Source organism: Episyrphus balteatus, chromosome 2 (assembly GCF_945859705.1).
Source record: "Episyrphus balteatus chromosome 2, idEpiBalt1.1, whole genome shotgun sequence".
Taxonomy (NCBI): domain Eukaryota; kingdom Metazoa; phylum Arthropoda; class Insecta; order Diptera; family Syrphidae; genus Episyrphus; species Episyrphus balteatus.
In genome coordinates this window covers 97,055,024-97,067,439 of record NC_079135.1, presented here as the reverse complement: position 1 = coordinate 97,067,439, position 12,416 = coordinate 97,055,024, and the positions used below count along the sequence as shown (strand labels likewise).

Sequence of the window (12,416 nt, the reverse complement as noted above, 5' to 3'; positions counted from 1 at the left end):
ATTTTTTCTAAATGTGTTTATGTACTTTTGCTTAATTTTTCTTTCTCTGAGAGGATTTCATCTCCACTCCTTAAAATTTGTCAGGTTTCATATTTTTGTCCAAAACGAAACCAAACAGACCTATTATGAGCAATATGAAATAAAACGATCTGAATCAATAGGTCTGTTTGGGTACTGCCTAAAACAGAAATATTTCAACTTTTTTCAACATTTCCAGCCCAATTCCTGTTTGGGTACTCTGAAATTGTGCATTTTTTCACAAAAAAGATGGCCGCGAGAGAGAAAAAAATTTCCCCTTCGTGCGAATTTCTGCCCCAAAAATTTCTTCGGACAAAAATCTGAAATCTGTCAAAAGGTAGTGCTTTCTCTTTTTTTCTTATTTGGTCTTGTCGCACAACAAAAATAAAACAAACTACAAACATGGCAGTGTGGATTTGTGTTGTTTTTATTTTTATTTATCGCGTTTTTGTATTGTAATAATCAAAATTAATAAGTGTTTTTATGAAAAAAAATAATAAAAAACTGTTTCAAAAATAATACAAAGTTGTTTTAAATTTTTTGTTTCTTTATTTGTTTTTTTCAATTGGTGTTGTTGTTTACATTTGTTGTTGTTAAAAAAAAGCAGAAAATTTTGTCAAAAAGTGTTTGGGTACTTTTGATCCATTTTTTTTTTCTCTGAGAGGATTTCATCCCCACTCCTCAAAATTTGACAGGTTTCATATTTTTGTCCAAAAAGAACCCAAACAAACCTAATATGGTTGCAGATTTGTTTATTCATCTCTTTTTTTCACTCGTTTCTTTGATATCCAAATTATGCTCAATATCTTATTTTTCTCCCTACACCTGCGAACAAAAGCCATCTACTTATAAAAATAGGAACTAATTTTTGGTTCAATGAAAATGATCCCGAAAGAAAGAAGGATTAATTTTTGTATTTGTTTTACATTTAAAATTTATCCTGATCCAGATCCACATAAATAATAAAACACAGTTAATAATATATAGTCGTGTTTTATTACGCATGTGGATCTGGATCAGGATAAATTTTACACGTAAAACAATAACAACACATGATGACCCAAGTAACAATTTAGCTTTCATAAGGGTCAATGCAAGCTATTTTTTGGCTTTCATAACAAGAAGGACAGGTCTTATGCAAATAATTTTGGCGTATTTTACCGAAATTGCATAGGACTTTCCTTCACATGTAATCCACAAGCTAATAGCTTGTGACAAACAGCTTAAAATGGCCTTACGCAGGTCTTCCTGCAGAGGGTTTATCTAATGCACAAACCGGATTGCTTGCGTAGGATGCTATAATAAGGCCTTATAAAAGTTGTTGAAGGTGTTGTAGAAAATGTTGAATTTATGCATACAAAAAGAGAATTTATTGAATTTTATTTCATTGTTTTTTATTTTTCTTTTGATTTTTTCTGTTTTGTATTTCCTACATATTATTTTATTTATTTTAATTTTTTCCTATTTTGTTTCTTTTCCTTTTTTGGAAATTCCACTGCTTTTTCTGTTGTTCTGAAATTATGAGAATATTATTTTAATTGAAAAAGAACACATTTTTTTATTTTCATCACATGGCCCGGCCAGGAATCGATCCCACGTACCTCTGCATACCAAGCCAGCACTTACCAGTAGACCATACTCGAACATTAAAGATGAGTGGAAAAAAGGGAGCTAATTGAAACCTCACATAAAAATGCAATTTTTTTTTCTAAAGCGTTACAAACATTGCATAGCTGCAGGATAAAAGCTTTGCATACTTATTGGTGAAAAACATTGGATACTTGAGAGATGAAAACATTGCATACTTACAAGAACCTCTTGGAACAGGTCTTATGAAAGCCTTCTGTCACTTGAAAATAGAAGGCTTCTTTATAATGGTTCAAACAGGTCTTATAAAGGTCTTTTTTAACTGATATTTACAAGGCTTCTTCTTAACACTTCTAGATAGCCTTAAGGAGACCTCCTTTCTTTCCAAAATGGATGACTTGCGTAAGTAAGCCTTAAAATAAACCTATACAAACTATAGCTTGTCGAATCGAACAAAATGGACTTTATGCAAGTAAAATTGTTACTTGGGGAATAACATTCTGGTTTCTATGGGGATCATTTTTTTTTAACCAAAAATTATAGTTTCTATTTTGATAAAGATGGCGTCGTCGTCGGTAGGAATAAAAAGAAAAGATATATAGCTAAAATGGATAGTAAATAGCCATTAGCGTGTGTGAACCACTCATTCTTCAAGAAACAAATCTACTTTTGTTTTACAAAAAAAAAAAATTATCAGCCTATCGTGAGTTTCATGTGAACAAGATTTCACCCGAAAAAATTGAATTTTACTTCTACCTTATTATTAGATATTCCGTGCGGAAAGTTGTTGACGTTCAGAAAACTCCCCGTATTTTTTTCAGGTAATGTGCGAGGCAGTGTTGCCAGAGGCGGCTATTTATCGCCAAACAGGCTTCTTGAACATTTCACTCGCTACTTAAAATTTTGATTTTAATTCCGATTTATCGAAATTTTTCTCTTTTTATTTTGAACTAAGCGACAAAAGGCGAGCTAGTCGACAGGTCTCTTCTCACTTAAATTTTAGTGACGAACAAAGAACTAGTTTTGCCGTTTTTAAAATTCCATGCGAAAAAAATGTTTCGTGTGGAAAATTTCCTCGTGAATCTCATGCAAAAATATTATCAGCATATTATTTATATTATTTGTTTGATCGTTATTCTGAATGCAGTCAATCTTATTCTAATACGTAACATGTTTTTGAATATTGAATATACTAAATTTTTGTTTTGATGCGTTTTTGTTATATTTTCTTAAAAAGAAATGAATTTTTAGTTTTTGTTATTTTTTATGAAATTCTATAAAAATATAAAAATCTACTGCGATAAAAATTAATCTACTGCACTATTTGTTCAAATCTACTTCGACATTTTTTTCAAAAAGTCCCATATCCCTGGTGTGAACACAAAACATCATCCAGCCGAATGACAATAATCCGTCTGTTCGGTAAAGTTAGTTAATGTGAACCCCCTAAAACATCAATGGGAACTGGTTAAGTTATTTTATAGTAAAGCAAACCAATTTTACAATAGTTTTAGTTAATGAATTCATAAGAAAATTAATTTAAAACCCATAATAAATTTTAAATTTGTAAACATCAGGTTCATCAAAGTAACGGTTTGTCACATTTTACTTTGACAGATTCAGAACTTTACCTATTGATACACTACCAGCCGTCAAATGTGAATTAAATCCATTCGCTATTTTTACTTGATTTATACATTTTAACTTCTTTTTGTTTTTATCCCAATGCATCGTTGGTTTCGGCCGAAATCAAAGATTTCTTTTGTTTTCCCCAATTTTTCCGCGCTTAAAGATTTTTCCCTACCCGTTTTCATCCTTACAGGTTAAACATAATCAGATTTATTGACAGACACAATTTTGAGTCCAACTGGACCCATGCAACTCATCGTTTATTAACATTTTTGCTTTTGAACCTATTCAGATGAGCCAACAAATATACTTGTTTTTATGAATAGATTTGGTCTAGCTACCGTTACCGTGTGAAGCCTGGTACGCTGCTCGCGCTAAATTTTAGCTCCTATAGCCTGGTACGCTGCTCGCGCTAAATTTTAGCCAAGATAAAATTCCCATACAAGTTATCGATAATTTGTATGGGACTCATTTTAGCTCGGCTAAAATTTTTCGATAATTTGTATGGGGGCTAAAATTTAGAGCGAGCAGCGTACCAGGCTTATACAAATTATCGAAAAATTTTAGCTGAGCTAAAACGAGTCCCATACAAATTATCGATAACTTGTATGGGAATTTTATCTTGGCTAAAATTTAGCGCGAGCAGCGTACCAGGCTTGAGAAGACAATTTTTTTTTCTCTTAAACTAAGCGCATAAAGATGTTCTCTCATTACTCATACATAATGTAGAATTGTTGTGCCATTGCAACCAAGACAGGCTAAAAGTAAAAAGAACTAAAAGCTGAACCTATTCAAATGAGCGGCAGTGTACATAAATCTATTAAAAGACAAGTTAAGGGTGGAGAATTCCCTAGAGGAAAATCGAAAATGCATTATTTCTTAGGGCCAAAACTAACAGTACTTTTGCCACGCAACCAAAAGAGAAAAGTTAATTTTTTTTTCAAAAACGACTCTAACGGCTAAAATACTTGCATGTGATGCTTTAAATATCGTTTTTTTCATTGCTGAGTTTTTCTTAAACGACTAAACCGATTTGAACGAAATTTTTTGAAATCAAGTCAGTTGCTGACAGCTTAAATTTTCAAAAAGACATTGAAAAATTGAAAGATTGGTGTTCTACGAACTCTTTGAGCTCAAATTTCAACAAATGTTCAGTAATGTCCTTTTCGAGGTCCACCATCATGCCTATTTTATTTAATTATATGATGGGTGGAGTGAGGTTGCAAAGAGTTGTAACTCAAAAGGACTTTTGGGTTATTTTTGATCTACATCTCTCTTTTAGTGTACACATATTGATTATATTATATCAAGGGCTAATGCTATGTCTGGATTTTTGTTTAGAAATTCTCATGAATTTCGGGATCCTTATACATTAAAAACTCTTTTTGCAGCCCTAGTTCGTCCTATTTTGGAATATTGTTGTGTAGTTTGGTCCCCACTTTTCAAAAAAGATTATAATCGCATTGAAAAAATTCAAAAACGATTTACAAAATTTGCTCTTCGAAAGTTGAATTGGTCTTGCTCCATGCCATCTTATGACAGTAGATGCCTACTAATTGGTTTAAAGCCTTTATCCAGTAGAATAACATACTATTCGGTAATATTCGCGAGACATTTCTGTCTTAATTTGTTTATAATGAATTACCCCACATAAAAACAGAATCTCGAAAACAGCCAAAATTACGTTTTTTAGCATTTTATAACGGTAATATTTAAAAAACGGACTCCAATCAAATTTTTCTGACTTCAGATTCGGATTCAGCACCCCAAAAACTACTAGAAAAGTATATTTTGGTTCTTGTGGCAAAAAAAAGTTAAATTTTGTTGATCAGTGTAATCTAATTGCTTTAATTTTTTGTTAATTATGTTTAATTATTATTAAGTAATATCTTTGTAATTAGTCTAAGAGAGTTATAATACTTGTATAGACATACATTAAATAAATAAATAAATAGTGCAAATACAAAAATTTTCTGCACTAAAAAAAACGAGTTTTTTCGTATATTCGTATTATAAAATAATCATTATTTCATTATTCTTTTAAAAATGACGTTACAACTTTTTTTCGTTTAAGAAATGTTAGATAATTTGTTATTAACCATATCCTTATCTTTCATGTGCTGGCTGAATTTGGTAGAGCAGAGATATTTCTCAAAATGGTCATCATGGCTCACACGAACAAATTTGGCAAGTTTGGCTTAAAACCAATTAAGAGATGGTGTATAGATTATTTTATTTTTGTTCGATTGTAGATTTTCCTCGCCTAAAACAACACTTATAAAAGGTTGGAAAGTGGTTCGACCACATAAATAGCCGACAAAATTGTATATGCGTTCCAGGAAAAAAAATTTTGAGTAAATTGTCACACCCGTAACAATAAAAAAGACCGACATACTTCTTTTTAATTTAAATATTACTTTTATTTAATTAAAATTTGTTATTCCTTACAAAATATAAAAATTAAATGCCACAAAAGTATACTAAAATTATATAAAGCAGCTGAATAACCAACGCTAGCTTGAAATGTATAATTATCAACAACCAAATGGGCTCCAACTCCCCAAAGTAGTATTAGTAATCCATTTGTAAAATGAACTGGATAACGTATTATACTCCATTGGGCTCGTGGCATACTAATTTGTAGAACCAAGTCTTGCAGGAACATTGTGACAGCTTGCCCAAAGCCAAGAAGTACCGATGAAACACTCAAAAGCAACTTTGATGAAGAAACACTGATAACTGTGGAAAAAATCATTATTTAATATATTAATTACTATTTTAGGGTCAGTATTAATTAAAACAAGGTTAATGTATTTTGAAATAGCTAAAACCAAGTTGGAACCAGAGTTTAACCACAGCTTATACATGAAATTGGTTAAAAATTGAAAACTGGAACCAAAGTTGAACCACTTCAACTAACACTTGTGCTTCTAAAAAGCTTTACAAATGCTACAATTGCTTCTATAAAGCTTTTTAGAAACAAAATTGTTAGTTGGGGCATAAATACAATTTCCATATACTCACATAACAAAGCAAGTCCCTTACAAATGCAGCCGAGAGTATGCCATTCTACCTTTTGTTTGGTGAGTGCGCTACCAAAACGTGGTGTCATCAGCGAAAAACACATCCATGGGAATGCAAGCAACGAGAATAAAAATGGAATCTCTGCGCTTTTAATTGCATGTAAATTTGCAGCCAACCCTGGCAAAACCGTTAAGCACATGACATACGAAAAGATGTCAGTTGACAACAACAGGGTTGTCGAATACAGCTTCGGCATGAAAATTGCTTTCCTCAAAGGTAAAACCATGGTTTGTAAAAAACTATCCCACACGGTGATGCTAATATTTTTAGAAAATTCTTGAATTTTTGTTAAATTTGTTGCACTCTGTCGCACCGATGAACATTTAATATTCTGCGAAGCATTCAAACTTATTCGTCCGTAATTATTTATCGTGGCAGAACTCGAACGTATCACAGAGATATTTTCATCGTCTTCTTCGGGAATGATTTCCATTATTTCCACTCCATGAGGATTCAAAAATGTCACGTAGGCATCTTCGTGAGTTAGCATATAATTACAATGGACTTCCGAGTCCATTGGATTCTTCCAGGCACGCTGTTGCATATCAATCCCATCCATTTGATCAGCCATAAGATGTGATGATAATTTGCCAAGTGGATTGAGCGGTTGAAAGGACTCGAAACGTGCATCAGTTTTAATCAGCGAGATTCTCTTCGAAATGGCTCCTTCGCGATGTCTGGTTATGAGTAAGCTAATGGGTATCAAATTGACAAACATTGCAGCCATCAAAACTATTGACTGTGAAGTGCCATATAAAGTTCGTAAGCTGGTGAAAACGAAGGAGAGGAAGAGCTGACAAAAGGCTTCTCCGCAAAGATGTATTGTTTTACAAACATATTTGTCTTCTCGTGGTCGGACGGCTTCGAGGATTACATGAGTTTTCCATGTAAATAAAGCTGAGCCGATACCTTAGTAAATAAGAAAAGAAAGTGTATCATCATAAGCTTGAAACCAATACAAATTAAATTTAAGGTGGTAAGACAATATCATATAAATGAGAGTTTTTACAAGAAATAAATATGACAAGTTAGTAATCTAAAATTATTGTATTTTTATACCTCACCACAAAATCGTATGACCAGATTTTGAGTTTTCGGTCAGTAAAAGTGAGCCATTTCGTACTAGTGATGGGAACTATCGATAGTTGTTGTAAAATATTCATTCATTCGATAGTTTTGAATCATTTACTCATTCATTCATTTAGTTACTATTTTCATTCGAATAGTTTTTCATTCGATAGTTCTTTCATTCGAATAGTTTTTTTGTATACGATAGTTTTTTCATTCCAATAGTTTTTTTATACGATAGTTTTTTCATTCAAATAGTTTTCTTAAGCGATAGTTTTTTCATTCAAATAGTTTTCTTTAACGATAGCTTTTTTATTTGAATAGTTTTCTTAAACGATAGTTTTTTCATTTGAATAGTTTTTTTAATACGATTGTTTTTTCATTCAAATAGTTTTCTTAATCGATAGTTTTTTCATTCAAATAGTTTTCTTTAACGATAGCTTTTTTATTTGAATAGTTTTCTTAAACGATAGTTTTTTTATATTAATAGTCTTTTTATACGATAGTTTTTATTCGAATGAATAAACGATAGTTCCCATCACTACTTCGTACACTTATTATTTTCTCTGTTAATACTAACATAGTAGAAAGTTGATAGAGGTCTTTATTTTTAAAAGAAATGTTAATCTTTATAACTGCGTTTACAAAATGTTGATATTTTTTTTTGGTTGGTCACATATTAATTCTTAGCTTTTCCAAATTATCATAAAATGTATGAGTTTTCTGGTAAACTTGAAGATCCTTTTTTATCACCTCTTGTTAAAAAAAAAAAAAATAGCTATAAATAATACACTATGTTTATCACACATTTTCGAGGAAAATTGGCCTCAAAGTGAAAAATTATCATGATCAAGAAAAAATGAATAACTTTACAAAAACTAATTAACTTAGAGGATCCAGTTTAAAGTTTTGGGGATACTTCGGCTACTATGGACTTGGCCTTATATCTTGTATCAAAAGTATAATTATACAGCTCTGGCACCTGAATAGTTTGCAAAACATTATGCTGCTATTACTCCGACACCAAATGAAGCTTAAATGGGTCTTCCAACAGGATAATAACCCAAAACACACTAGCAGAGCAGTCAGGCAATGGTTTCAAGATACTAAAAGGAGATGTGTCTAAAGCCAAAACCTAAAATAACGGGAGTTATGAATTGTTGTTGAGTTGGTTTGGTGATTTATAACACCTCCAAGATCTCAATGACTTTACGACTTCATGAAAGGTCGTTGCGAAGCGGTAATAAAAAATAAGGGTCATGGGAGCAAATACTACCTTTTCTCTAATAAAATACCGTTTAATTGAACTTTTTTCGCCCTTGTTTCATTTAAATTTAATAGAAAAAGAAAATCACTGCTATTATTTTGCTCGCTTAAATTTGAGGCTTATTTTGTTTTTGGATTATTTCTAAGCGAATAGAAATAAATTAAATAAAATTTTTACTCAAATTTTAATTTTAATAAAACTTAAGTAGTTTTACTTAAAAAAAATTCCAAAATCAAAGCTCTTTTAATGTTTACTGCTTTAAAATCGCTGCTATTTTTTTGCTCGCAGCTGTACCTACACCTACAAAAATGTGGTGTTATATTATTTCATCTCAAATGTTTAAACCCTCACAAGAGAAAAACGGCTTGATGAATAAATCTGAAACTTTCCAGATTATGTTTAGGTATACTAAGCTTCAACTTCAGTTTTATCTTATCACACATTATTATAAAATAGCGGTAAGGTAAAAATGCTTATTTTAATAGCTTTTCTAAATTGATCTCAAACGTAAGAAAACATTTTTTTTTTTACAAATCAAGCTTAAGCTCAATGTTATTGAGATATTGACAGCCAAAGTCAAAAGTATGGCTTTTGGTTTGATGACTGATATGACAGTTTAAAAAAAATCATAGAAGTTTGAAACAAAAAAAATCTTAAAGCCAAAAAATAATAATCATTTTATCACGCAAAATTTTTCCACTTTTTTAAGTAAAAACAAAAAAAAAATTGGGAAATTTTGGTTTTTGAACAATTCCAACAAATTAGCTATTTTAACATTAGAAAAAAAATATTTATTTATAAAATCCTAGAACTAGAAGAATGTAGCTTTCCCAAGCTTTTTTTTTTATCATGATACGATCATTTTTTTTACTGAGATAAAACCTATTGAAAATCACTAAAAAAATACGTTTTTTTTTTGTTCTCTTAATTTTTTGGGCTAGTGTATTTAAAGATGAGCCTTGCTGGAATAAGTTGAATGGGCCATTTAGACGACTATTTTTATAATTGAGCTTTTTTGTAGAACGTTCAGTTTTATACAAGAAAATGATTAAGTCTAGCCTTTTTCATGAACCATTGAAAAGTTATAAGATTCTAAACTGATCAATCAATCTTTCACATGTAAATCATATGGGAAATTGAAATTTGCGATGCTGCAGTACCTACTTAATATTAATATTAAGGGCTGTAACATTTACAAGATTTTTTTGCATTATTTCCAACAATCAGTCTTTTTTTTGAATCAGTCCAATATATGTATATGTAGGTAATATTTTCAAAACGTTTCACATTGTTAAAAAAAAAAAAAAAAATACTACTTGAAACTTTAAAAAAGTCCAAAAATGTGTTTTTCGAAAAACTTACTTATTTTTAATATGTTATAGGTATTCAAACGCTTTGGAATTAAAAATTTAAACTACATATTAATTTATGAATAGAACCTTTTTTGATGTATTACTCGGTGGATTCTTTAAAATGCATTTTTTTGGGAAGGGGTTAAACTTAAAATTATTTGGAGACTTTGATTCGAAGGTCTCTGTTTCCGAATGTTAGAAACTTAGATAATTAATATTAATGTGCAACAAGATTTCAAAGAATCCTTAGAGTTTCATTTATGAATCGAGCTTAAAGAGACCTTTCTTTTGATGTCTCACTTGATGGATTTAGAAAAAAAATTTCCAAATGATTTGATAGCTTTGATTTTTAAAATCCGAAAAATATGGATTTATAATTTTTGTGCCTTAATCCATACTTCTAACCAACACACCAGAACGATTTCGAGATCTTTCAGGAGACATAAACAAACTTCAGTAAAACACAATAGATTGCAACATAATCTCATTTTCCAAAAAAATGGAGTTATTCAATATTGCACGCTACGATGTTTCAACGCAAAATTGAAACATTTTCATAACAAAAGCAAAAGAATATATCGTGGGCACAACGCCTAAACCACGAATCTGCAAAATTGTAGTTTTGAGAAAAACGGCTTCAAAGTTTTGGAAACTAATGCAATCTTATGGAAACTCGTACAACGAAAATTCATAATTTAGACTGCTGGGCAACAGATAGAAGACTGGGGTCGATGCAGTGAATAGAGGGACCATAGAGGGACAATAAGTAAAATGACGCAATAAAGTGAAAATGTCCAAAAATGCAGATTCGCTGTTTTGGCTTTGTGCCGACGATATCTTTGCCGCCGGGTAGGTACAAAGGTGTTATTTTTATAGGAAAGAGTTGCTTTAAATTTATATCTTTGATACCAAATAAAATACCAAAAAGAGCTTTTTCTTATTTCATCAAAACCCGAAAAGTGCAATTTTGTGACTTAACCCCTTTGTACCCGGAGGCAACGATATTTGGAATACAATTTTTTTTAATGCAAATTGGATTCTTGTTTACATTGAAAATCTTGAAACCATTGTAAGTTGTTGTTACTCTCATAAAAACGCAAAATCTTCAAACCAATTCAAAGAAGATTAAACCTGATCTCAATTTTTCTCAATTTTTGTTTTAGTCATCATGCATCATGGCTAACTTAAATATTTCCCTTATCTGAGATAAAAAAAAAAAAAAAAAATTCTAGACTTATCTCAGCCTCCCCATTTCGCCCCCAACAAACAAAATCTCTACCCAAACTCACCTGCAAAAAAGCCATAGCAAACAATTGCTATCACTTGTGTTGTTGTTGTCACTATTAACCATGCCGAGGAGAACAGACATCCACATATCAACAACGAGACACATATGATGAGAGTTGCTATAAAAAACACCCGACGATATGCGATTGTTTCGTGATCCCTTCCTCGATACTCTTCCGTCAAGTGTTCCAATATCGATCGGCAAATTTGTATGACAGCCTGATAAATAATCGCTGGCCATATTCGAATAACCCATTCCTTATCGGTTTCAACGATATTGCCATAAAGGTATGCGGGTGTTGCTAGAAAAGCCTGTACGGATCAAAACAAAACTTTGTGTGAGTAACCAAAGAGAGATAACGATCCCGGACAGAAAAAAGTCGGGTCTAAAAGAGTAATCCAAAGAAAAAATAACTACATGTATTGCGAACCCACATAACAGGTACTTCTGTTGGATGTGTTTCTTAAGGACTCGCCGCCTGACACCTGCCGTTGTAACTGTAGCTCGGGCCCGCCGAGCTGCTACTGGATCAAGAGCCTTTGGCGGCTGTGGAATTGTGTCACGAAAAGCTTTCAAATCCATTTTTGCATTCTTTTACTTTGAACTCCAAAAAATAAATATTAACCACCGTTATTTATACATTAAAATGAATCACTAAATCAATAAAAGATATTAAGCGGCATACTAGACGCTTAATTTAATAAGTAACGCACTTTTTTTAAACGTCTGCGGCACGTAACGATTTCGAAGAATCTTTTGCTACTGCGGGAACAGTTGGCAAAAATCCAACTCCGACGACGACATTCACACTGACGAGAATATGTATCTTTTCTTTACATTTAGCGGGGATTTGTTTTGTCACCTTCTCTTGATATAAGACGCAGACCAAGTGATACAAAATTATACCGTTATAAATAATAATGTTGGCTGTGTAAGGTATAGGTAATCTTATCTTATGTTTGCATTGCATATACAATCTGCTCTAAACGGTATGTCAGAGTTTGATTAAAGAAGCTGTTACTGTTACTGGAGATTAATCATTTTTATTCCAAGTCCAATACATTGAAAGAATATGAGATGTTTTGAGAAAAGAGCATATTAATTAATCTTCATTTTGAATTTC

General features: G+C 31.6%; 1 protein-coding gene across 1 annotated transcript; it reads right to left on the bottom strand.

Moving 5' to 3' along the window:
* Nucleotides 1–5,626: 5,626 nt before the first annotated feature.
* Nucleotides 5,627–12,191, bottom strand: LOC129911336 (uncharacterized). The gene is made up of 4 exons (XM_055989101.1): nt 11,711–12,191; nt 11,295–11,604; nt 6,259–7,227; nt 5,627–5,973 (listed from the first exon to the last, which is right to left on the bottom strand). The coding sequence occupies exons 1-4, from the start codon at nt 11,873–11,875 to the stop codon at nt 5,672–5,674; spliced, it is 1,746 nt and encodes a 581-aa protein (XP_055845076.1). The 5' UTR covers nt 11,876–12,191; the 3' UTR covers nt 5,627–5,671.
* Between the last annotated feature and the right edge of the window lie 225 nt (nt 12,192–12,416).

Coding starts and splice junctions, on each gene's coding strand:
- LOC129911336 (XM_055989101.1), bottom strand. CDS start 11,875: ATGGATTTGAAAGCTTTTCGTGACACAATTCCACAGCCGCCAAAGGCT. Junction 7,228..11,294: donor TTGCTATGGCTTTTTTGCAG/GTGAGTTTGGGT, acceptor TTATTTACTAAG/GTATCGGCTCAGCTTTATTT. Junction 5,974..6,258: donor TAAGGGACTTGCTTTGTTAT/GTGAGTATATGG, acceptor TTTTTTCCACAG/TTATCAGTGTTTCTTCATCA.